The following is a 26486-nucleotide window of genomic DNA, read 5'->3' on the forward strand; positions in this document are numbered from 1 at the left end:
GTCAACACTACTATTACTCCTAGTAATGATATGGTGACAGTAAAGTCACTGGGCCCCTGTATCAGCAGTATTTTGCAGTTATTGTTTTCGGACATATGAGGAAAGGCAGATGTAGATTCAATTAATAACTTAAAAATAACCAAAATAGAAGTAAATCGCGTAAATGATATACGCGAGACGGGTTTTGTTAATCCCTCAATCCTGGAAATGTAACACACAGCCAGCTCCGCTCCTGATTTTTTTTTTTCAGTTTGGGGTTGCTAGGCAGCCATCTTGCCACCTCTCGGCTTTTTTCCCTTCCTTCCGCCTGACAGTGACTCAGTCCCTTTTCTCCAGTGCAAGAGAGACCGGAAAGAGCCGAAGCAGAGCAAGGAGAGTGGGACGGAAAAAGTCGATGTTTAGTGAATCCCCCCCACCCCCCCTTTTTCAAAATGGCTGCCGTGTCTGCTCCCTCCAGTGCTACTCCGATCGGAAAGTGACTCTCGACTCACCCGTCCTTATTGCTTCTCACTTCTGTCGCTGTCGTCGAGACTTTTGAAAAACAAATTTCATTTGCATCTGTTCACCTCCCCCATCTCCTCCTCTTCTTTCTGCTCCAGCCTTCAGCATCCATCGGGCCTTTTTTTCCCCCAAAACAACCAGCTCCCAACACTCTTCTGATCAATCAACAATTTCCAATGGTTTGAATACACTTTTCCTTTTTTCTTTTTAAATGAACAATGTGTGAAAACTGCGCCGAGCTGGTGGAGGTTTTAAATGAAAGTAAGTAAACAATCAACCTTTTCATGTTTCTAGCCCAGATTGCTGCGCTTTCTCGATTTAGAAAATACATATCTATATATTATTTTTCACTTTTTGCAGTTTCTGTTTTTACCACTAGTTCAGCTGCTGGTAGGCCTTCAGAAACGAGAAATTTGTAGGTCTATCATGTATCACGAAGAGGCCCGGGATTCACTTAAGGACAAGCAGCTGGAAAAATGAAGCCTTGAGTATTCCGAAATCGGTAATTTATCTTTCCAGCTGATTAACTTGTTCCGCTGCAAGAGAAGTTGCACGGGCATGTCAAAATCCTCACGCTGTGCACGGCGGCGAGCAGAAAGTTGGGATCATTTTGTGGTTTTGCAGGTGTGTTTGGGTTTTGTGGTGCGAATCGGAACTTTGCACGATTGTTCACCATTGTTTCCAGAAAGTCGAGAAGTGAGGTGCTTGTGTCGCCAAGTTCCACATGCACAAGAAGGGGCACTGCAATTACTACGTTCGCATGAAATTGCCAGATGTTGTTTTTGCTTTGAAAAGGACCGGTTTTGTTGGGCAACTTTCCGTTTTTATTTTCCGGAGGGACTACCGCAACTATCACTTGGCTGGGAGGGGGGGTGATTGTTGGCTTGGGTGACACGGAATGTTGTCAAAGGCCTGTTTTTGTACATAATGTGCATTGTGCCTTGCAGCGAGTTGCCTTCATGGCGAAGTTGGTTGGATTGTGTAAAACGTGCAGTAAGCAATGAGTTCCACGCGAGTTTCTTTTTTGCTGCAGAAATGACATTTGTGGAGTGACACACTGGATTGTTTGTGTTCCGGTGCCGAGATCTCCTGACTGCGGGGCCTGTGTGCAACATGTCAAGTCGAAGTGGGCACTAGTGTAGGCAGGCTGCCGCTGACCCCAGTTTCACGACCAGCTTTTATTTCGTGAGGAGGTTCGCCTTGCTGCGCTTGTGATAGTTTTTTTTTCCACCCTCTAAACGTGCATTTACGAGCAGGGGGTGTTTTTCAGTTTGATGCCGAATCTCCTCAAAGTGCATCCTGGTTGACCGTTGTCTTCCTCGCCGATTGCCGCATGCTAAGTGAATAAACGTTATGAACAATGATCTTCTGAATAATGTGCTTTAAATGCAGTCTGACCTGAGTGAGAGGGGGCAGCCATCTTATTGTTATTTATTACACGATCACTGCAGTTACAATAGTACCCTAATGTAGCCCATGGCTCACGAAGTTAAAAAGCTTTGTGGTGAAAAACATATGTTGATTTATTCGGCAATTTCAGAACCACGCCGCCTTTAAAATGTATTTTTTGTGTGTGTGTGTGTGGTTTGCTCAAGTAAGACTCGTTATGATAAACATGTTTATCAAAGTTTCTTTAAAAAAATCTGCTTCTACAAGCAGTGTGTTGTCATGTGGACCGATTAAGAAGTGCGATTCATTTAAGGCTAGATTTGTTTTAACAACGTCGGTTTCAGACCGTCATACCGATTGCAATATTGTTTATTGATGCTGTCCAAGTACAGTAGTACTATGCTCTTAGTTTTGCGAGGATTTCTAAAATGGCCTCTATACGAAGAGTACCTTGTGGGATTTATGTTTTATTTCATCCTGTGATTCATACTGTACTTCCAGGACTCAAATAGACAATGTTGCTTTAACCCTTGTAAAGTGTGTTTGCTGAAAGGTAGTGCTAAAATTTGTAGCAGCGGAAAATGCTAATCCATACGTATTTTGGTCAAGGAAAAGTTAATTATCTTTTATTGATTCAGAATAAATAAATAAAAAAAACATCCCCGATGTTTTATATGTTATATCAAAATTATTGTAAGGTGTTCAAGTTTTCAGTGTTTAAAGTCCCATATGCAGGTATTTCAGTGCTTGTCAGGATGGAGCAGAGAATGCTTTTCAAATTGCTGCCATGGCCTTTTCTGTTTGTGCAGTATGGGTTAAATTGTCAAAGCCTTTTTATAAAAGAGGAAGTTTGGATATTGTAGTATTACAGAGCATTTGTCAAGCTGATTTGGAGTCAATTTTCCAGCATTACATGAACTTTCAAAAATGTGGTGGTGGTGCTGGCTTGTGATCGTTTTTTAATTCTTCTATTCAGAGTATATCACTGACACATGGAAGCAGAGGATATTCAAAGTTTGCTTTTTTTTTGAGCCAGTGTGCTTAAATTAACGGTGGATTAATGTTTGAGAACAGTCACTGTTCCTGATCTGAAGTGCTGTGTTTTGGCTCTGTACAGTGGGAGATGATTTTAAAAATAACTCTGCCCTTTCTTTCCTTGCAAAGCCAGACATATGCCGTATGTTCCTCTGAGCAAATTGTGAGCAAAGGTCCGGTTTGTGTTGTGTGATCTTAGTTTGAAAAATACTACTCTCTAGGGAAGATGCGTTAATGTCTTTGTTCTTTGCAGATCAGCTGGTCTTTCCATATTGTAAGATAAAAAACCCTGATGTATTAATATGTATATGAGATTGTTCAACTTGAACTTTGAGAGTCAACATTCTGGTATAAGTGACTAACCGAAAGGTTTAATTAGATGCTTGTGGCATCTGACTTTATTGTCAAATATTTGTGCTCATTGTAGTTCTAAACTTTGTTTTACACAAAAGTGTTTGGTGTCTGGCAGGTGCCCCTTTGCTGGCTAAATAAAGACAGACCTGCATTGTTCACATGACTGTTAAAGAGATAGCCTAGTGGACTCAAGTTGCCTTTGTGTTGCATCTTTTGTGTAACTAGAGATAAATCAAGAGAATATGGTTAATTTGCGGACATTGTGCGATATACTTTCTGATGGTATTTCTCGTAGCATAAACGTAGAAACAAACATTTTGTGTCCATAAGACACCTGTTTGTTTTTCACCTGTTCTCTTTATCAAATGTTCACAAGGGCTCTGAGTAAGCCGGATGTCCTCAAGAACAGTATTGTTTTTTTAAACTAGAAACTGCTGGCCTGCGATTTTTAGTGACCACTATTTGTACAGAAGTGGACCTGGAAATGATAGTTTTTAATGGTTTGTTTCATGGTTGCCTGTATGACAACTAGGTAAAGGTGGCTGTTATGAAACATTTATTTGAAATCAACTTGCTACCATGTTCATTGGTTCGGTTTGCTTTGGTTGCAGTTACAGCTGTATGCAAACGTTTGGGCACCCCTGGCCAAATTACGTTTTGTTGATTTTTCTAAGTGAAATAAATTAACACAACCTCTGCAAACTTAAACTTGACATATTTCTGCAAATTAATGCACAGTTACTATTTAATTGAAAAATTAAAACCGTAAATGTGGTATGTGCAAAAGTTCTAGTTGATCTACTAGTGTTATTTTTTTGTAAGGTCTCAGAACTTAATTGACTCACTAGGCCTTAATCTAAGTCAGGTGATGACAGTTCCAGAGCTTAATACATTTTCTGACTCTTCGAACCTCTCAGGGTGTTGTCCTTACACTAAACAACCATGGGCTCCTCTAAGCAGCTGACTGAGGATCAGAAAATAAAGATAATGAACTCTTACAAAGCAGGGGAAGGCTATAAAAAGATATCTAAATGTTTCCTGCTTGCAATTTTTACTGTCCGAAATGTCATTAAGAAATGGAAGTTAAGGGGAACTGTGGAAGTCGAGACAAGATTTGGAAGACCGAGAAATATCTCAGATAGAACTGCTCGTAGACCGGTCAGGGAAAACCCCCATATTATTGCAAAGGACCTGCAGGAAGGTTTAGCTGGGTGGGGAGTAGTGGTGCACAGGTCCACTGTGTAGCGTTGCTTGCACAAACATGATCTGCATGAAAGAGGCATCAGAGTCATCAGAAGGAAACCTTACCTGCAATCTCATCACAGAACACAACTTCTGAAGTATGCAACACAACTAGATAAGCCAGATAAGCGTTTTGTAACCAAGTGCTGTGGTCTGATGAAGTAAAAATTTAACTCTTTGGCTACAGTCGCCAAAGGTACGTTTGGATTAAAAAAGGAGATGCATTTGAAGAAAAGAACACCTTGCCAACTGTAATGCATGGGGGTGGATCTATTATGCTTTGGGGTTGTGTGGCAGCCAGTGGCACAGGGAATATTGTGTGGGTAAAGAAGAATGGATTCTCCTAAGTATCAACAAATCCTGGAAGTTAATGTCCCACAGTCAGTAAACAAAAGCTGAAAAGAGGTTGGATATTACAAGAAGACAATGATCCAAAACATACCTCAAAATCAGCCATGAACTACTTCAGGAAATGATCGATTAAGGTTTTGAAATGGCCTTCACAGTCCCCAGACTTGAAGATTATTGAAAATCTGTGGGTAGATTTCAAACATGCAGTGCATGCGAGACGACCTAAGAATATTTCTGAACTAGAAGTGTTCTGCAAGGAAGAGTGGGGAAAAAAATCCTAAAGCAAGAATAGAAAAACTGTTACTGACTGATAGGGTGCCCAAACGTTTGCCCATGCCACATTAACTGTTTTTTTTCAATCTGTTAAATTCAGCAAATAAATAGAAACAGTACATTAAAATTTGCAAATATATGTCAAGTTTAAGTTTGTTCGCTGCAGAGTTTGTGTCAACGTCTTTTCACTTAGAAAATCAACAAAACGTAATTTGGCCAGGGGTGCCCATACATTTGCATACAACTATATATGGTTGCAGTAAAAAAACAAAAAGGCTGCATTTGGTTTGTATAAAATGTTTTCTATTGGTTGTCAGATTTTGCATCTGTAGTTCTTTTTCTGTCCCACCTCTTTGGAATTGGCATTTAGCAATCACCTTGGCTTACTGCTCCAGCCCTTGTGTCATCACAGAGTGGAGGAGAGTGTTGCAGGCTTTCCTTTACAACATGCTGAGGACCTGCTGCTTCTTATTCATGTTGAGAGCTCCAGGAAGCCCACAGCAGATGTAGTATTGCTTGCGGGAGGCCAGTCACAGAGATCACTTATGCATGCTGAAGGCTTACGTCTGCCCTGCTCTGGTGATTTTTACCTTGTGTGTGTTTTCACTTGGATTCTCCCAGTCAGGGCAGGGTAATGGTACAGCACATGGGAATGGACTTGAGGACCGAGCGTGCAGTCTGAATGACCTCTGCAGGGTTTCTCCCACTGTCGCTCTAGTAGAAAGTCATAGTAGTAATGGCCGGTATTATGCTCAGAAAACAGGATTGATTTTATCGGCGGTTGAAGAAGATGGGGATTGAAAGTGTCTACATGTGTTCACGCTGCAGGACTCCTCTGGCTGGCCGATAAATCACAGCAACATAAAATGTCAATGGCTGCTGTAAAACTAAAAATGTACTTCAAAGTACAAATTTTGAGTTACAGCATTTAGGATATTTTCAGTATGACTGTTTTATTGTGAAAATCGGGGTTGGATTCTCTTCATATTTACACCTTCACAATATTAAAATCTAAAAACTTTCACAGATGGGCATATATTGGGAGTTGTGGGAACTTTTTGAAAATTCTGTAAGAAATAGGACTGGAGCAGAAATTGCAATGCCAGGGATGATCTTTCTGAGTTATTGAAGCTGAATGTAGCAAAACCAGTGGTGATCGGTTGTAATCACTATCCAGTCCTGCAAAACGAAACCAGCTGTTGAGCCACAGATTTCAGCTGGCAGTTGAGATAATGCTAAAAACCCTAATTTGAAAAGATAAAACGGAAACACAATGGAAAAAAATGTTTTTTTTTACAAGCTGATTAACCCAGACGAAAAGAAAATTCTTTCATCACATGAACAATGCATTTTTTGTGTGAATACTGCAGTATCATTGACAGTGCTGAATCCTACTTTAAAAAGGTGAGATTAAATATGGTATTCTGCCATCTTAACTGAGTACAGTATATCCCATACAACTGTGTGAAAATCTTTGGCAAACTGATGGTGGGAGTTAAGCATATAAAATTTTGTCCAAGGGTGTCAAGGTTGAGAGTTTTTGTGATAAACTGCTTTTGTTGTAATAGTGAATAAAGAAGAGTAAAATTATTAATCAAATTATTTAATCAAAAACTAAAAGTAGAATATGACTTTAAATATAATAGGAATTCAGCATAGATGAATAATGGATGAACTTCAAACTGCTCCTTTCCCCAGCATCCGAATGGTCTGGAAATGCTTTCATGTACAGTAAGAAATGCCTTGTGCTTTTGAGCCAAATAAAATGGAGTGGGCGAACGTCTGCAGTTATTTAAAAGAATAACATCAGGAAACATTGTTTTCAGAAAGTGTATTCAGAATATGTCCAAGGTGAGCTTTGTAGAAATTGGAACCGAAAGTAGTTTTGTGGTCCTAGTCAATGAAAAATGGTAGAAGCAGTAATCCAGCGAATAGTGGAGTGAGTCAGTTTGGTTGCACACGAAGGTGTTTTGAGCAGAACTTAGGGTCAAATTTCACACTGTTCTGCTTACAGTGATTATAAAGGAGTTTCTATCATTTTGACACTGTCACGATTTTCTGAGCCCTATTCCACATCACTGACCACCTCTTCTTATTTAATTTATTTAAAGATAATCTAAATTCCGTCACGTGGGCTGTAATGTACCATTGGCTTACTTTTCCTCAAATGTCTCTGAATGAAAGCTACTTGGATAGTTACTATGTTCATTTTGATGTTTTACTGAAAGATGAACAAAATGCTGAACAAACTATTCCATGCTCATCCTTAACGTTTATATAAATTACTAATAAGGCTGTTAATAGAGTTCTCTATCATCCCGCTGAGAGACCACTAAAGTAGCCTTTTGAATACAGTGGTCCAAGGGAGGCACCAGCTTCTGTTCACAAAATGTGCTGTGTGGTTCGTACAAGGTTTGGTGTTGCAGTGGGGAAAGTTATTTTCTGCTTTCTTCTGATGTTAGCTGCCAGTGCTTAGGGTCTCCTGCTTGCTTGGAATTACAGGTTCGACTTCAGTGCCTGTGCCAGTGGAAAGCGAGATGCAATAATTTTTTAATACAGCTGTGAAATGTGTTACAAGTAGGTTGTATACAGTGCATTTATCAGCAACAAAGAACAAGCATACAGACTGCCATGCTGAAGATCTTTTATTATCTGGCATCACAGAAACCTGTTTAAGTGAGCTTCCTATCAAGAAATTGTAGTATTTATTTATTATTATGTAGTACTTATAAGGCGTGGCTGCGATGAAGGGATGACTTTGCCAGAGTCCGCTGGAAGTTCAAAACTATGCTTGAGTGAAATGTGCTGCGAGGCAGCAAAGGACAGTAACCCGTCAGGTTTATGTGACAAGAGGAGGCCAGTTGTGAGTGCCTGCTGAGAGCAGCATTTGCATGTGCTTTTGGTTACTTGACCTTTGACCTGCAATCTGCTAAGGCTGCATATGTTAGTGTGGGTACAGAAGCTTGCAAAGGACCACTCCCCCATCGGCGATTCTCCGGGTTCAGTGCAGTGCAGATACTACTGCTACAATAACCAAAACACAGTGCAGAAAGCAGTGAGGCCCAAAGGTTAGGGTTTCTCCTCAGCTGCTTTGTAGTTTTTGAGAGGATTTTTGTTAAATATTAAGTGTTGCTAGTCCGTCTTAATGTCTTAAATCTGTGCTTAATCTTGGGGGGGATAGTTGCCTGATGTTAAAATGTGAGAAGACAATGAAAAGGAAAAAAACAGTGTTGCTTGGTTGACATTTATCTGTGCATGTATTCTGCTCGGCTGCAGTACACAGCCGTTCATGTTTCTTTGTAAATCACTCACCTTAACCACAGCTTTGCAGAAAGCTATAGTTTTACTGAGCTCAGATCCATGCAGTAAAATTCAAACACAAATGCGTGTTTGTCTGGGTAGTTGGTGACTCTTGACAGCTGATGCAGAGAATAGCTGCTAGTTGAGCTGTAGGATACTTGTCTGCCTATAGCTTTGTTATAGGCCTTATCTTGGATGCCTGTATGACAGTGTTACAGGAGGGGTTCTGTATGCAAAACACTTTATGATACAAATATGTCAGTTCACCAGCAGTATGAGGCTTGTTTCACTGAACAGGTGGATTTGCTATCTTAAGAAGAGAACATATCATTTGCTATGATACTCTTTCAGGTTGTAGTTCTGCATTATTTTGTGTAGTTTGTTTCCAAATATTTTTTTTACAATTTAAGTTTGGAACTGGCATTTATTTTTATTATGTACCCACCCAATTTGCCGTCGCTGGTTGTTGTAAGGTGTGGCTTACTGGGAATGATTCTTGTGCCCTCCTTGGGAGAGAATTAGACACACCGTCCTCCTGCAGAGCCAGTTTCCACTGGACGTGCTGCCCAGGTCCCAGTTGGCTCCGGTTAGTGGCACCTGGATCCTCGAGCCTGATTCCTGGTAGGAGCCTTTCCTGTTTGAGGCAAAAGAAACCATGTGCCTGATTGTGGGAGGGTTTTCTGAGAAGGTGTTTTCATGACAAAATGGTGAGGGGGAGTACCTTAGTGTGTCTTAACCACTGACCAATGGGTATGATGGCTGTTTACATCCTTTATCATCCTGGAAATTATCTTTGCGGAGACATTTTTATTAGACACAAAAAGAGAAAAGGTTCCTTCTGGACATTCATGTTGGGCCTATGTGGATAGAAAGACAATATAGTATGTACCCATAAACTGTATATAAAAAATAAACCTTTGATATTAGGAAAAGTTAAATGAGGCCTTTGGATATTAAAACAACAACAACAACATTTTATCTGGAGCAAACATGAGGAACTGTGACCTGACAGAAATGTTTGGCTGAGATGGACCAATCTCACCTATCATTTGGTCAGAAGAGTGAAGTGTTGAATCCATACTGTACTGAATATAGAAATGCTATGTAAATATGGTTCTGATGTTGCTACATGACCTACTCTAGTTTTGTATACTCTAGGACTTTGTGAGCCTTACTAAAATCTAGAGTTTGGAGCTCCAAGTCTAGTGCAGAGTGATGTAAAAACAATTATTTTTTATAAAAAGCACACTGACATCCAGCAAAAGATCTGATAAGAGCCTGCTTAGTTAATTGCCAGGGGGACCAGAGTGTGTCTTTCTAAGATCTGGAGGGGGAGGGATGTTAACTGCACATGTCTACTGAGACTGAGAATGCTAAACACTATCAGGATTGTTACAGTATAGATGTGGAAGGCGTTTCCTCCTAGACTCCTCCAGCTTTGATTGCACGGATATTAAAAGACTCGGTTGAAAGGCAGCTGCTGCTAAACTTAACTGGAGGCCTTTGTTTGACGTTTCACTCCAGTAACTTCTTCACAGTGTAGGTGTGAGTGGAAATCATTTTAAAGATTCCTCCCATCACTGCCTTCTGCTGTCTTTGGCTTTGTTTTTTTTCTCGTTAGAATGTTTCCTCAATCTACGTGACTGTGTTCCAACTACTCTAAGAACGTCTTAATAGGTCACAAGTTACAACTTTATTACACTTGGCTGCTGAGAGTATAATATGTTTTGTCTCTGGCAATTTCTTGATGTGTTCTGTGTTTTTTTGAAAAAGAGCAATGCAGTTTGGCTCTTTCTTTTGGTAAACTGACATATGGATAACTATACAGCTGCCTTTTGGATTCTTTTGTGTTTTAATATTGCTGGCTTCAGTTTAATAACTGACTGAACTGAGCCTGAACTGTCTGAAAACCTTGTTAAAGAAATATCTAGCATGAGACTTTACATTATATAGGGTCATATATATGAATAAAATCTTGATGGAATGTAACAAGAAAGCTGCCCAGTCTTAAAGTAGAATATGTCATTGTGTGTAGCTGAGTTTTATAAGTACCTAATTTAAAAAAAGTATTTTTATAGACTGTTTTAAAGGTCAGTTTTGATGTTCCTGAATTCCTCTTTGAAATAAGAGAGTAATTGTGTGAATGCATTTACAAACTACATCTTGAAGTACTAATAAATGTGTTTTCCTTCCCTACAGTATCGGATGCAGACAGCAGTGATGGCTTACAACTGAAAAAAGAGCATGCTCTTAGAATTTTTAATTACATCAATTCTTGGACCCAAAGGTAAGCATGTTGCTTTGCTTTGTGCTATATATACTGAAACAAGAATGCACACATCTTTACCTTTCATTGTTAATCATTTTGCGCTGACTTTGTAAGCTGTTGGAGTACGCTGTGATGATTTTGATATAACTGTCGAAGCTGGCTACACCTCAGTTTTATTACACCTCAGTTTATTATTTATTTATTAATATTAATTATCTAGGTGGTCCTCCATCGCTAGTTTCCAGGCATCTTGACCTGGTCACCTGACAGAAAGCACTAGTGATCCTCTTGTAAAAACATAGGTGACGCTTGAGGAATTGGTATCTCACAGAAATAAAGTGTCAAATAAAGACGGATGTCGTAGTTGACTAGCCTGATTAGAGTAATAAAATGTTTCATTATTTTTAATAAAGAAATCCACTGAAGCTGCTGTTTCAGAAGAACTCTTTAACATGTACAGATAGACATGTGACTGAAGTGGAGTGTATTTACTTGTACTAGTTAAAAACATGGCAAAGAACTGATGGCAGGCTTGTCAAAACAATGGCCAGTTTGCGGACAACTTTGCAGTATTTCAGGAACTTAAGGAAACATTAATGGCAGTTTGTGACTTCTAAAAGCAAAAGCCACCCCCTGAGTTTGCACCATATCACATACATTTCCTATGTGCTAGACTGAGTTTAAAGTGCTCTATGCTCAACGCTCAGTATTAAATATTGAGAGAAATACTGAAGGCTGAAAAATCCCAAAATATAGTAATCCAGTGCTTTTAATAAAAAAAGGTTTGCGATTAATTAGTGCTTAAAAAAGAAATGTCAGTTCTCTTAACACATTTCCTATAAAGTTAATCATTTGTTAGATTAAATGGTTTGAAAATGTAGGTAAAATGTACAGTGAATTTTCAGAGAAAGCTTCAGGGAGTTGTATGCTTCATTCTTCATGGGGGCTGAACTTTTAAGCACTTTTTTAATACTTATTTTATTGCTGATCAAATGGAATTTCTTCTCTTCCTTGTACAGGCAGTGTCTTTGTTGCTTTAAGGAGTACAAGCACCTTGAGGTTTTTAACCAGGTGGTCTACGCGCTCATAAACTTGGTGATCAGCCAGGTGCAGTCTCTCCGGGACCAGCTCTGTAAAACTTGCACCGGCGCCACCGAGCCAGAGTGGGCAGACGTGACCCAGCAGGGCGGCGATGAGGCGGTCAACGTGGAGAGGGATCCCAACGAGGAGGACGGGGCCGGCGAGGGGCAGACCTTGGCGGACGGCAAGCCGGAGAGCGCCACAGCCGCGGAGCTCGCTTCCCCGAAGAGCCTCGACCCCTTCGGCTCCTGGAGCACCGAGGAAAAGGAGAAGCTGCTACTGTGCGCCGCCAAGATCTTCCAGATCCAGTTCCCTTTGTACACGGCTTACAAACACAACACTCATCACACGATCGAGGTATGCTGTCGCTGCTCTCCGCGATGAGTGGCCTTGCTGCGTTCAAGAGCTCCAGTGACTCCAACAAAAAGAATGCCTCTGCTTTTCACAGCAAGAGTGTAGGATGAACACAAACTGCAGTGTCCATTCAGCTCTTCTTATCATCCCCCCCCCCCCCCCACCCCGTTTTATAATTGGGGCGCACCTGCGTTTCGCTATTGCCAAAACAACTCGATAACAACCAGAGACTGTTTGCTCTTCAGACATCTTATAGCACAATTGGTTATGTCCCTTTTGTATCGCATGGAGTGGGGGAGTGTGCTCTGCGTTTAATTTCTTTTAAATACATCCCCGGGGGGATGAGGGGATAGCATTGGTATTGTGGTGATATGTTTAGCAGGCTCACGTTGTTTTAAAAATACATTTACAGTGTATTAATTGTGCCTGGGAATAACCCCTAGTTTTACCACCTGAGTGCATTGTACTTCACACCTTTACCTTCATACAGGCACCTCTCAAGTGTCCTCAGGGTCTCTTCTGAGGCCTGCTGGCGTCCTAGGCGACGGCTCTGTATTTATAGCAGCGTAATGCCGTTTGCAATTAGCTCAGCCTTAGTGTCCCTTCACATTTGAGATGTTAGTGAGACTCAAGTGCTGCTGTTTCTCTAGATGAACAGTGTGAATTGCAGAAGCAACCCAGAACGCATTTGCTAGCCAGGGTTTAAAGAGTCAGGCTGGGGAAGTTTTCTTCGACTTTGAACCATGCTCTGACCTTTCCTATGCCTATGAAATCTGGAACAAACTGGGCCATTAAAATAAAATGAGTTTGTTACAGCTGTGGGGAAGTAAAGGACTGCAATGCAGTGCGGGGCATCCAACGCCTCTCCATTTTCCAGGCCAGCATTCCATTCATTATTTCGGATGCAGGAACTTGCTCAAGCAAATGGCCCAGGGTTTTCACAGTGGGCCTCATGAGCAGCGGTGTATTGTAAAATCCACGCTCATGGCAGCTCAGACCATGGGAGGCGCTTGTCTTGGACGTTTTATACATTTACTCGTTGACAGTTTCTGGTTAGATTGTCCTCCTGCGTTTTGTTCCACACTTGCAGTTGATTGAATGACATGACGGTCTTGGAGAGCGTACCTTGTGGTAGTTTTATTCGGAAATCTGTACGGGTTATTGGATACCATTTTCATTTTATTGAAAAGCCTTGATAATTAAAATCATCTCTTTGCCAATAATATATCTTTTTTTCTTAATTGGCAGGATATTTCAGCTCAAGAAAGCAATTTACTAGGATCATTTTGTGATATGAATGTAAGTGCTGCTTTCTTTGTGTTTTGGTCTTGTTCTTATTAGATTAAAAACACACCCTGAACGTAGTTAATTGACTCTGTGCTAAAGAGCAGGATATGAATTGAAGCAGTTTCCTTTCATCTGGATTTAGAACCCTTTGCCTTGCCGATATGGTAAAAAAAAAAAGCTGTTTTAAAAAAAACTTATGACAGGTTTAATCAAAACTTTAAAATGAGAATTGCAGATGAAGACAGGTATGGGTTACTTTTTTTTTCTGCCCCTTGCATCTGTAACACTAAATCTGCTGACAGATTAGACAGCTTGCTAAACAGACGGAAGCTGGCAAGCAGTTATTACTGGGAAGTCTTTAATTGATCCAGTGTAGTTTTTTGTGCAGTGCCAGTTTTGGAATATATAAGGTGTGCTTGTAATTATTTTTGCTTTGTGAGAAAGCAAATTGGCTCGTAATGAGAGAATAATTACACTGGGATCACAAGCAGCAATACAGGGCTTCACAGATTACTGGTGGGAGTGCTTTGGCAATTTAACAGGACAATGATCCATCATCTTGTGCAGTTAGGTTTCTAAACATGCCTTAGTCTTAGGTATTATATAAAATTCAGAATTTGTAATTTAATTATTGTGCTTAATAAAAAAAAAAATCAAGGTGTCTTTACAGCAGTATTCACAGCTACTGAAAGGAAAAACAAAACAGTGATCCATGTCATATTGCACCACGTCTTATATCTTGAACAATTTTCTCTGCAGCTTGATATTCATAAGTAGCAATTCGTCTGAACCTGGTTTCAAACATTTCTCCTTAAGAAAGTTCCCCCACTGAATATCCCCATTCTAGGATTAAGATTTTTTGTTCTCTCCAATGTCTGCTGACTTAAAATAAAGCAAAAAAAAAAAATGCCTCAGGCATCTCTGAGTGTCAGAGTTATGTTTTTCATTTCCTGTGTTGGTTTTCCATCACTTGTGATTTCTGTGGGGTTTTCACCTATCTTTTAAACAGGATGTTGAAGTACCTTTGCACTTGCTTCGTTATGTTTGCCTCTTTTGCGGAAAACAAGGCCTTTCTCTCATGAAGGATTGCTTTGAATCGGGAACTCCTGAAACACTGCCTTTTCCAATCGCGCATGCATTTATCACCATTGTCTCAAATGTAAGTATTTCTTTTGTTTCTGAATTTGTAAAGTTACTGTTTAGGCGTCCGAAACGGGAAGTAATTTTTTTTTCCCCATGTGTGTTTTGATTATTCAAACAGATCAGAATATGGCTGCACATTCCTGCAGTCATGCAGCACATTATACCTTTTCGGACCTATGTAATAAGGTAAGAAACCGATTTTTACTTTCATTGGTAACAAAGACATTCTTGCTGAAGACGAAAGAGCTCTCCTCCTGGCTTGTGTGGGTGGTGAAATCCTGCTCAGCCGTTGGAGTTCCTCTGCTGAGCACTAGGTGCTATCAGTAAGAATTTAGGCATGGCATTCCTCTCGCCCCTTAATTTGGAAACACAGCTCAAACATCCGTTGCGGGGATTCAGATTCTGTAGGAGGAGATGTTCTTTTTGTGACTCGGCAATAGACACATTCTAATGTAGCATCATGACCAGTTTAAGAATACGTTTGAAATAATGGACGCTTCAAATACCAGGTGAAGTGCAGTGTGTTAAATGTTTCATGCAAGATTTCTTTTTTTGTCTTCCACTTACATGCTCCACACTGCACGATTCAGAGTGTTAATGTCACATGTTCTCACTTGTCAGTTCCTTGCAGCATATCCAGTTGTTTTGTTTATAAAGACCTTGACCTTTGACCTCTCCCCACTTGAACAGTGTCATCGTTTTAATCTTTGGTGTGGGGGGTCCTTTAGTACAGCCCGCTCAATGACGCTTCTGCACTGACAGATGTATGTGATGTTGTTGCAGATACTTATGCAAGCTCTCAGATCAGGAGCTAAGACAAAGTGCGGCTCGGAACATGGCAGATTTAATGTGGAGTACGGTTAAAGAGCCCTTGGACACTGCTCTGTGTTTTGACAAAGAGAGCTTGGATCTTGCTTTCAAGTACTTTATGTCTCCAACTCTAACTATGCGATTGGCAGGCCTTAGCCAAATAACTGTAAGTACTTCAGGTTCAATTTCTTTTCCACATACTATTAAACTTTCATGTGCAGTGAGATCAACACATTGTACAGAGCTGTTATTGTGTCTAGTTTCATGCTCTTACTATGCATGGATTAGTGGACTAATTCCTTTGAATATATATTGATTAATAGAAATTAATCTGTCATTTTCTTCATTATGTATACATTTGAATATTTATTTTGTATATTTTTAAAAAAATTAGGATAGGTTTTTTTTAACTTTAAATTGTTAGCTGAATTGTTTGTTACTCATTTTTTGTTTCGGACCCTATTTCTGTGCTTCTTTAAAGGATTTGAAAAATGTAATTGTGGTGCTGTTTATGTTGTTGGACATTGTTGAACGTGTTGTATACATGCCCATCTTTCTTTTTAGGTGGCTTACTTTAAGTAAATTACCAAGTAATTAGTGTTATGTTAATTTATTTTATATGAATTTAGTCAAAAGTATTAGTATTGTTTAATATATTTTGTAATTTCTCAAGTAAATAGAAGTTTAAATTGCTTTTATTATTTTTCAGAATCAGCTTCACACATTTAATGATGTTTGTAATAACGAGTCCCTTGTATCTGACACAGAAACGTAAGTTTGCTATAGGTTTGTGCTTTTAATGACTCCTTTTTTGATAAAGTACCTTCTGTAGTAGTTTTCACCTTTATTTAAGGTTTGATTTGGGAGTTTTTAAAGACTGATGAAGTAGAATACCAAGTTTTGGCTGGAAGAAAAACAGGTGTAGCTAGTTTGTTTTGCGATGAATATCTTATTGTGGAATGAACTCTTAACTCATGTAATCTTCTGAGCACTGAAAGTCACAAAGATTTACCACGTCTGATCAAGCATTTCAGGACTTCTCTGTATTGTGAACCTGTCCCTGTCTTTATGAAACAGAACATGTGACCATAAAAGAATGGCAGTCATTTGGTTTGAAAATATGTTCTGAAACCATATATTGTTTTAATTTTTTGTATTGTTTTAACAAATGGCTGGGTGTTGAACTTCAAGATTTGTTTCACATTGTGTAAAAACAACGTACTTTGAACTCTATTTATAAATTGGTAAATATTAAGGAAAGACTGTTAGAATAAGTCTGCAATTTGTTTTACTTAAAAATGTCATTACAGATCAATAGCAAAGGAGCTTGCAGATTGGCTGATCAACAACAATGTTGTAGAGCATATCTTTGGACCAAATTTACACATTGAGGTTAGTTTATTTTCACACTTTGTTTTTTGTTTTGCTTTGCCTTCAGGAAATGGTTTGTTCATATTTAGAATGATTTTCTTTCAGATCATTAAACAGTGCCAAGTTATCCTGAACTTTCTCGCTGCTGAAGGGAGGCTTAGTACTCAGCATGTAGACTGCATTTGGGCTGCAGCTCAGGTAAAACATCCATTTTTTTTAGCAACGTTTTCTTCTCTAGGCCTCAGAAAATCTCTCTATGCTCTGCCCTGTAAAAAAGGACTGGACCTGGGGCTGAAACATTGATTGTTGCATGATTTCATCTTCAGCAGTGATCTTGCTATACATCTTATTAGATTAAAGTTTACAGGAATGCGTTGTAATGTAATCTCTTTCAAAGGATTTTCTTTTTTTTTTTCCTTTTCTGCCCAGCTGAAACACTGCAGTCGCTATATCCACGATCTGTTTCCTTCCTTGATCAAGAACCTAGATCCTGTGCCACTTCGCCATGTTCTTAATCTTGTCTCTGCACTTCACCCCAGTGCCCACACGGAGCAGGTATGCTTTCCCTGCATAATACTGCCAAAATGCCACCCTGAATATGTTATAAAGTGTAAAAGTAAGGTATAGAGCTGTAAACAGATTCATTACAGCGATTTGAGTTTTAAGGTTTGCATTGCAAGCAAATTAAAATCTGTCTAACGATGGAAACGTTTCTGTAGTTTTACTTGAACATAAGTGGTTTATCAGGCTCCAGCTGCCCAAGGCAGCGGTCCTGTTGGCCAGATGCATTGTCAAAGGGCTCATGTATCTGATGTTTCCTGTGTTGACAGACACTCTACTTGGCTTCAATGCTCATTAAAGCCCTTTGGAATAATGCTCTGGCAGCCAAGGCTCAGCTGTCCAAGCAGAGCTCTTTCGCTTCTCTCCTGAGCACAAACCTCCCAATGGGAAATAAAAAAGGTGAGTCCAAAGTTAGGAGCATTCAAGGAAAGTTGCTGAAAGTTTGTGTTTCTGTTTTACATCATAGCCTCGATATTTCCAAGACATTACTAAATATTTGTTTTTAGTGTCTGAATGAACAGTTGCTGTACCTTCGGTTATTTTTTGAGGTTGGTGAATGAGATTTTGATTCTCAGTATAAAAGAAGCTCTGAAACGTAACCTTCCTGCTCATTTTGGTTTTTACTTTCCTCTGTTGCTACTGTACCTGAGGTTTTTAGTTCTGTCAGGCACCCCTTTGTTATGTTTTAGTTCACACGGTTGTAGGCCAAAATCACTTAAGTCGGTAGTTGTTTTTTTAAACGCCAACTTATTATTTTGTTGATTTTTTGGTCAAGAAAAGAAAGTGTCTGACTTTGTTTGAACGGATTAGTATGGAAATAACTCGGGGTGTCGAGGCCCTGCGTGCGCATCTCGGGGGGGCCGATGAAGGTGACTGTCCCTGCTTTCTCCTTCCGTATGGGCTCAGGCTCCCCGGCGGCCAGTCCCGAGAGCAGCGACAACAGCGACACCCACCACAGCGCCGGCAGCGACATCGAGATGGACGAGCAGATCATGAGCAGCACCAAGCGCGTTCAGCAGCGGCTGTCCGACACCGAGGTACCTGGCGTCTGTAGCGCTTTCCTTTCTCCCTCTTATCAAACTACAGAACCATGTGTCAGCGTCATCGTTTCATCATCGGCTTGGGAAATGCCATCACCCAGGACACAGTACTAGATGCAGGAATTTCGCATTAGGCGAGTGCAGGGAATAATCCTGGATGTTCTAAGATGCCGTAAGAGAGTGATGGGGTTACCACATGGTAGAAGTGCGATGCAGCTGTTGCAAAGTAGTCATGTGATTGCAATAAAAGAAATGTTTGTGTCCACATTCCTGATTTATAAAGGGGAAAAATGAATGAGCTGCAAGCAATGCTGACGTCTCTCTGGGCGCTTGCCTTGGCTCACTAGGAGTCCATGCAGGGCAGCTCGGATGAGACGGCGAACAGTGGGGAGGACGCCAGCAGCGGGCCCGGCAGCAGCAGCGGCCGCAGCGAGGGCTCCAGCAACGAGGCCAACTCCAGCCGCGCCAGCCAGTCCGCGGGCAGCCCCGGGAGCGAGGTGCACTCGGAGGACATGGCCGACAGCGAGGCCCTGAAGGAGGAAGAGGAGGAGGAGGACGAGGAGGACGACGAGGATGAGGAGGAGGACGACACCGGGGCGGCAGAGAGGGGCTGCAGCCCGCCGAAGGAAGCCCGGAACCCCGAGCTTAGGAAGAGAAAGTCGGAGGCCCAGGCTGGCATTTGTCTGGGCGACACTCCCGGCCCTGCGGACAGACCAGGGGGCGCCGGCGGGCCGGGGAAGGACCTGTCCTTCAACCCCGAGGCTGTCTCCTCCGTGGACAGCCACATGAGAATGCTGGACGCCTGCTCTGCCCACCCGGAGGACCCTGACCACGACATGCAGGCGGAAATGGGCCCAACACACATACCTCCAGGGACTCAGGACCCATGCCTCACCCGCACTGGGGACTTCCTTGGCGAGGCCATTGGCAGCGAGCTCTTCAACTGCAGGCGTTTCATCGGCCCCCACCACCATCACCACCACCACCACCACCACCACCACCACCATGAGGGGTGAGCACCTGCTTTCTCAGCTCCGCTGTCTTCCTGCACACATTGCAAACCCAAAAGATTTCTACTGTCATGGGGCAACAAAGGTGCTTTCTTCCTTCAGCACAATGGGGAACTCGGCAGCAATGCTCGTGCTTGTAGTTTTTGCACGGCTAGAAAACAGACCCCATTGGCCCCCTGATGTGTTGAGCTCCGATTCCTGAGTCGCTAGACCAGTCCGCCAGAACAGTGTGTATCTCTGACACCCGTGTCATTTGCAGGCACATGGTGGAGGACATGCTGAGTGCGGATGATGTGAGCTGCAGCAGCTCCCAGGTCAGCGCGAAGTCTGAAAAGAACATGGCGGATTTCGATGGGGAGGAGTCTGGCTGCGAGGAAGAGCTGGTGCAAATCAACTCCCATGCTGAGCTCACCTCGCACCTCCAGCAGCACCTACCCAATTTAGCCTCAATCTACCATGAACACCTAACTCAAGGCAAGGGCCTTTCCTTTTACACATTCATTTATCTGCTGCTTTAGGTGTTCATAACGTTTCCTTGTAGTTTTCAGTTAGCTTCAGCATACTTTCTTTAATTCTTAAACTTAAAGTAGTGATATTGCATAAAAAAGCACTTGAAGTTGCACTTTAGCATTACAGTGTTGAAATGGAAACGGGTAGTGTGCTGTTTATTTTCCATATTTTATATAAAGACAAAATATGAATGTTCTAATGCTAAAACTTCTAGAAAATGGTTACAATTTTTATCTGAGGGTGAATAATAAAACTCCATAAAGGCTTGTAATTAAAATATGAAAATGGAGGGAATGAAAAGTAAATCAACTTTATTTATCAGGTCCTGCAGTTCACAAACATCAGTACTCTGGCAATGCAGTCACTGACATCAACTTGGACAATGTCTGTAAGAAGGGTAACACCCTCTTGTGGGACTTGGTTCAAGATGAGGATGCGGTGAGTACTACTTCTGTACAGCCGAAACGCCCACAAGATTTAGGAACATACAAGACTGCATTTTTGATCTATTAAAGTTGTTGATCTATTAAAGAAGACCTTTTAAAACAAAACAGGATTTGAATGAGCTTTCTGAGGTCCCAGGATAAGTTTTAACCAGGGAAAAGTTTATTCCTACAAATTCTTCAGTTTTTCTTCTGAGAACTGCCTTGGTGTTTCTGTCTGTTTTTGGTCCCATGTGGCTCAGATTTGTTAGGGGTCAGGATTTTCATTTATACCTACTTAGCTGAGGTGTCTACTATTTTTAAGGTAATTCACAGAAAAAAAATAATCACTGGGGAAAATTCTTAGACTCTTCTGTAGTCACAGGCCTGTGCCATGAATAATCACTGGTTTCTTGTTTGCCTTCAGTGAAGGCGATGCTGAAGTGAAGTATTATTGTTCTATTCACAGTCTTTCTGGTTTTGTGTTGTGCAGATTCATTTATCTGAGGGGCTGATCAATGAAGCAGAGAAACTGCTCTGCTCTCTCGTTTGCTGGTTCACTGACAGACAGATTCGAATGAGGTTCATCGAAGGCTGCTTGGAAAACTTGTCCAACCACCGGTGAGAAGAAATACAAACTAGTATATAGTTGTCTTTTCTGTTCCTAAAAAAAGTTAATCAGAGGATATAAGCCTGTAGAATATCTCTTTACACACCATATTCCACAGATTTAAATGTGTCTTAGTATATGCAGCTGAGAATTTAGCTATTGAATTGAAAGTTTTTTTTATTTTTTCTAAATTCCATCTAGTCTGAAATTCATAATGTGCTCCTGAGAAAACGTAATCCTTTACAGAAAGTTATCTTTTTCTCCAGACTTAACTATGCTTAATATTATGCTTCTCTTTGGTTGCGTGTTTGTTAATATAACTGTGACCTTTCAGTGCTGCCTCTTAGAAGTGAGAGATTTTGTTTTGTTTTTTCCTTTTCTGTTGTCAAAATTATTTATTAAATACACTTCATCTCTTAGGGTTGGAATCCTGTTTCTTGTGAATACTTCTACACTTTAACAATGCAGAAAATCAAAAGCACGTACTTCCTAAATTTGGTCTCCTTTGTCTGTAATGAAAACACTTCCAAATGATTGTATCTTTGCAATATTTGCTTCTTTTAAGTGCCAGTGAAGGTTATAACAATGGCCAGGCATTAGGCTGTGGATGTTGATTCATCTGGTATTGTATTGCTTTTGGGTGCATGTGTAAAAACAAAAGTTATCGAAGAAAAAACAAGAGTAGTAGCAAAAAAACTTATGGTTGCATAAAAATCCAAACCTAGGAGTAAAAGGAAAAATGCAAATGAAATGCAAGTTTCAGGTCTTCTCTTGGGTATTATCTCTCGTCTAATATGCTCTGTAGGACATTTCTAGAGGTGCTGGTACTTCCCTTTTTATGGTGAACAACAGCTGTGAATCCCCTTTGGGTACTCGCTGTTTTGTAGAATGTATAGTTCTGTGACTTTTCTGGGTAATGTGTACATGTTTTTTGTTTTAAATATTTCATAATGTATAAGACAGAGTTTTTTTTTCTAATTAGTAACATGTAACATGCTAATGAAACCTCAAGGCAAATTTCATGTAACATTTTTTTATTTTTTTTCCCCCCAATATCTAAGATTTAGACATTGTTAGCTGGATTGGAACTGCTCAGGAGATTGCTGGTTAAACTTACCCTGTGTGTCTGGAAAACCTGATTAGGAGGAAGGGAAGGACAATATCTATTGTAATCCAGAAGAATAATTCTGGAGCAGATGAACAGCCCTATATTGTACTTCAAGTTTGTAGCTTTTAAATTGCATTGTAAAACATGATATGCCACTGCGTATCTGATGAGATGCCTTTTTATAACTGCTTACTTTCGAACTTTGGCACATGGCTTTAGTGCACACATTTTTTTACTTCATAACATTATATCATTGTGTGACTATCCATTGCAAAGAATGAGACGTGTATATATATTTTTTGTTGTGCAGGTCCGTTGTTGTTTCTCTCCGTCTACTTCCTAAGCTGTTTGGCACATTTCAACAGTTTGGGAGTAGTTATGACACCCACTGGATAACCATGTAAGTTGCCAGCTCTTCATTTAGGTTAATTTTAGCACATGATCATATTTGTCATTCCCTAAACATCTAAGCATGAACATGGTGAATACAGTGTGTGGTGACTCTGGTTTGATGTCTGCTATCACAAAGCAAGGGTGGGATTATATTGTTACAAACAAATGGAAAACCATAATAAAGAAAAATATAAACTTGTAATCTTTCCAAATTTGTTGAAAGCTGATTTAGTCGATGTATTTGCTAGGGTGAGTCAGTGTTGAATATCATTATAAAATTATTTAAACATACTTTGTAAACTGCAAGTATTTATCGAGTGTGGTTCTTTCAGCGTCATTGTGTAAATATGTAGCTAACTGAAAATGTGACACATGCCCTTGAGATATAGTGAAACCTTCTTCTGGCTCCCAGGTGGGCTGAGAAGGAGCTGCATATGATGAAGCTCTTTTTCGATGACCTGCTACACTACATTCAAGAAGTTCGGGAGCAACGACATAAATTTGCTCTGTAAGTCTTTTTCTGCTGCCAGAAAAAAACTGCTATGAACCTTTTCCCCCTGCTTGTTTTTAACTTAAATTACTCGTTAGTATCTCATCTGCAGTTTCCAACTGCTTATTCTTTGTCTGTATGGGGTAATTTAAAGCATTCTTTTTCTTTTGTCTCCATGTATATGCTTGATGTCCCTTAAAATAGTGCTGTAAATTGTAATCAAAGTAGCTAAGGGACATGGGATGATACAGTATGTGCCTTTGTTATCCTCCTCTCTCTCTGTGCATAAAGCACTAGGCTTTAGGGGTAGTGTGAAAAAGTCATATTATAAATGGTTTGGTTCTTCCATGGGGGTTCATGGTCTGTGTGTTGTAAAAACAGTTTAACTATGTGGAAGACTACTTCATGATTCACTTTAGATTTTTTTAATGAGTTTTTCTATAATGTGAAGTGAAGGTTGCTGAATTATACTTAATATTTACAATGACCAAATTGACAGAGGGCGTTTTGTTTTGGGGTGAAGAGTGATGGGGTTTCTCTTCCCTCTGTGATTTCAGGTATGGCCACAGTGCTGAAGTCCAAGTGCGTCTGCAGTTCCTTACCTGTGTGTTCTCCACTCTGGGCTCCCCAGACCACTTCCGTATGTGCAGCTCCTAATTTATTTTTAAACATCATGTTAAAATGGAGATTGAAATTTCAACTATGGGAGACCCAAGACTGGCAGACTGTTGAAATACGTGATTACAGTTGATGTAGCTGAGCATATAGTGTTGTTGGTTCTGCAGGTTGCTTGACTGAGTTGAATTAAGACCGTAGTTCCCAATCCTGGTCCTGGAGATATCTTTATTTTAGCTTGACATCTCCAGTGCTAATTGATGGATAAGTTCACCTTGCTTGCTTGTTATTCAACTAGTTGCTTTCGTCAGTCCCTAGTCTCATAAATAGCCCTACTTATTCTTTGCACACTTCTCCTCAAATTCTTTCCCATGGTTTTCGAATAAAGCAGCTGATCATATTTATGATGAATTGGAACATGTGAGAATTACACTGTATCCAACACGCCCAGAGTGAATGTTTTGTCCTTCTACAGCGGGCCATTTGGTGATGTTTCAGCCAGCACACCTGAATGAGACCAGTGCGGTTTCTTCAGCTCAGAAATTAGTGCAGGATTGTTACCAATTACAAATCCCATTTGATCTTTTAAAAAGCTGAAAGCAAATGTATAAATGTCCCCCAAACAGAAAACTCAAATCATTTATCAAGTGGTTAAGAACAAGTCAGGTACCAAAAGACAGTGTTCCTTCATAATCAAGGTGGGAACCAGCAGGTTAAGACAGTCTTTCATCTCATTTACTTGTTATACTTGGAATCTTCAATTTAACATGTCAAAACTTAAGTAAAACAGGACAATGATGACCTATAAAATAGATTTTTTTAAGATGAAGACTTTTGAATTACATTTGTGGCTTTAGTTAGTATACCTTGGCAGTCACAGCAGAAGTGACAAAAGAGGGTGTGTTATTTTACGATGAGACTGTAACCTGATGAGCTGAAGTCATACATTAAGGGATTTTGATTTTAAATTTTTTAAAGGAAATATGATCCTCTTCAATTAGGACTTGACTTTGCTGTCTTGCGCGGAAGGCTTTTGGTAGAAACTGGCTTAGCTCTTTGTTTTTCTATAGGAAACTGGTTGCATGGTATTGAATGACACACCAGTGGTTTTGGGTTTCAGAAAGATGCACACATGAACAGGAACGCTCATACAGGTTCATTCTTTTTCAGTGCACATCACTGCAAAACACCTGTATAAAATCTGTTCTTTTAATGTAAAATGTGTTTTAACACCAGGGAAAAGGTGATGCAACACTCTTCATGCTTTCTAAGAAGCATTCTTTCATGATCTCTCCGTGTTCTTCTTAGTTTAAAACCTGCAATCAGAAGACTAGCTTTCTGACTTTTTTTGAGCCTCTAATTTGAGGAACAGAAGCCAAAAATAGGTGTAATGACCAGTCGTGTTTTGGTCATCCTAACCTTTCACTTTGTTGTGCTGTTGATTATGCAGAAAATGTTGTATGGGCTGTTAAACTGCAAAGTGGCTAGAGAGAGTTTTATCTGCTTTTATTGTTTTCTGTTAATGTTCAGTTTGAAGCAGTGTGTTGTTTTAAAACTGGCTGACTAATGCCGTTTGGAAATATTTATTTCATAAAGTGATTTTGGCTGGTGGTCTCTCCTCAGGGCTCAGCTTGGAACAGGTTGATATTCTGTGGCACTGCCTGGTGGAAGACTCCGAGTGCTATGATGATGCATTGCACTGGTTCCTCAACCAAGTCCGCAGCAAAGACCAGCATGCAATGGGCATGGAAACATACAAGCATCTTTTCCTGGAAAAGGCAAGGGATTAAATGAAAGAAGCTCATAGCATACACTGTATGATTTGCTTAGGTTTTAGATCATTCTCTCATGAGAAAGATGTGTTTACAACAGCGCTTCTTTTTTGCCAAAGTGCCTCATATTTGCATTTAGAAAATAAGAGTAAAATTCTGTCAGCGTTTTGCCTAAATTCATGAGTTCTGTATTTTTGTATACATTTTCCTAGTAGTATTTCAAATTTTTCATTTTTTCCCTCAAAATTGTATAGCAAAGCCTTTGCATTCTGTTAAGAAGCAATAGGGAGATCAAATGTTGATTGAGAAGGAGCAGTCTGTTTCAGTCACTGGTATAATATTAAACAGGTCTGCAGAAGTTTTATTTGGGAAAGCTAGGACTCCCAGCGTTAGTATGTGGAAAGGCACAATTAACTGAATTTGTTTAATGATGCACACATACAGCCAAGTTTTTCTTGTAGTTGCCTAAGTTAGTAATTATTTATGTCAGTGAGCTTTAAAATGCAGTCAACATGTGCTCTATTTTGCCTTCTCTTAGATGCCACAGCTAAAACCGGAAACAATCAGTATGACGGGACTGAACCTGTTCCAGCATTTATGTAATTTAGCCCGCCTGGCTACGAGTGCTTATGATAGTGGCTCAAATTGTGAGGTAAGGACTAGCTTGATGAACCTCTTCGGTTTTATCAGCATTGCAGTGTAAACGGACAGTACGTTTTCCCTGCTGCTCTGAGATTTGTTTTATCATCATGTTCATTCAATAGTGATGCTTATGAGACGAGCAAATTGGCATTACTACTGAATGTTTATTGTGAACATTTTGGAATGTTTTGCTTTGAGTAATGTGTGTGCTTTTGTGTTGTCTTGATGTTAAAATTGAATAGGTATGTTTATTTTCAAACATTTTTATTCTGTTTCTGCCAACCCATAGCTTTGTGGTATGGACCAACTATGGGGCATCGCATTGAGGGCTCAGTCTGCCGATGTTAGCCGAACTGCCATACAGTACATCAACTCCTATTATATAAATGGTAAGCGTGCCATGCCACTAGTGGTGATGAACAAATGCTCTGTTCATTTTAGTTGTTTCCTTGGAATTGATTTTAAACGAAAAAGCCGAATTTGTATAATGTTTATAACAAACAGATGTTCAAAGTAAAAGAGAAGTCTTAAGGATATTGAAAACAAACAAAGTT

The 26486-nt window shown here is 40.1% G+C and overlaps 1 protein-coding gene across 3 annotated transcripts in view; it reads left to right on the forward strand.

Moving 5' to 3' along the window:
* Positions 1-424: 424 nt before the first annotated feature.
* usp34 (ubiquitin specific peptidase 34) overlaps positions 425-26486 on the forward strand; it is a 55662-nt gene continuing 29600 nt past the window's right edge. For all 3 annotated transcript variants that reach the window (XM_088610577.1, XM_088610578.1, XM_088610580.1), the window contains exons 1-23: positions 425-762; positions 10645-10732; positions 11734-12151; positions 13397-13447; positions 14445-14594; positions 14697-14764; positions 15362-15554; positions 16098-16159; positions 16699-16780; positions 16865-16957; positions 17189-17314; positions 17590-17719; positions 18227-18357; positions 18708-19372; positions 19630-19844; positions 20203-20318; positions 20796-20923; positions 22331-22420; positions 22826-22921; positions 23461-23543; positions 25142-25296; positions 25829-25942; positions 26222-26321. In XM_088610577.1, the coding sequence (XP_088466703.1) occupies positions 720-762; positions 10645-10732; positions 11734-12151; positions 13397-13447; positions 14445-14594; positions 14697-14764; positions 15362-15554; positions 16098-16159; positions 16699-16780; positions 16865-16957; positions 17189-17314; positions 17590-17719; positions 18227-18357; positions 18708-19372; positions 19630-19844; positions 20203-20318; positions 20796-20923; positions 22331-22420; positions 22826-22921; positions 23461-23543; positions 25142-25296; positions 25829-25942; positions 26222-26321 (3397 nt within the window). In that variant the 5' untranslated portion in view covers positions 425-719. The remainder of the gene's footprint in view (positions 763-10644; positions 10733-11733; positions 12152-13396; positions 13448-14444; positions 14595-14696; positions 14765-15361; positions 15555-16097; positions 16160-16698; positions 16781-16864; positions 16958-17188; positions 17315-17589; positions 17720-18226; positions 18358-18707; positions 19373-19629; positions 19845-20202; positions 20319-20795; positions 20924-22330; positions 22421-22825; positions 22922-23460; positions 23544-25141; positions 25297-25828; positions 25943-26221; positions 26322-26486) is intronic.

This window comes from Lepisosteus platostomus, chromosome 17, assembly GCF_059453375.1.
Source record: "Lepisosteus platostomus isolate fLepPlt1 chromosome 17, fLepPlt1.hap1, whole genome shotgun sequence".
In the NCBI taxonomy this organism is placed as follows: Eukaryota; Metazoa; Chordata; class Actinopteri; order Semionotiformes; family Lepisosteidae; genus Lepisosteus; species Lepisosteus platostomus.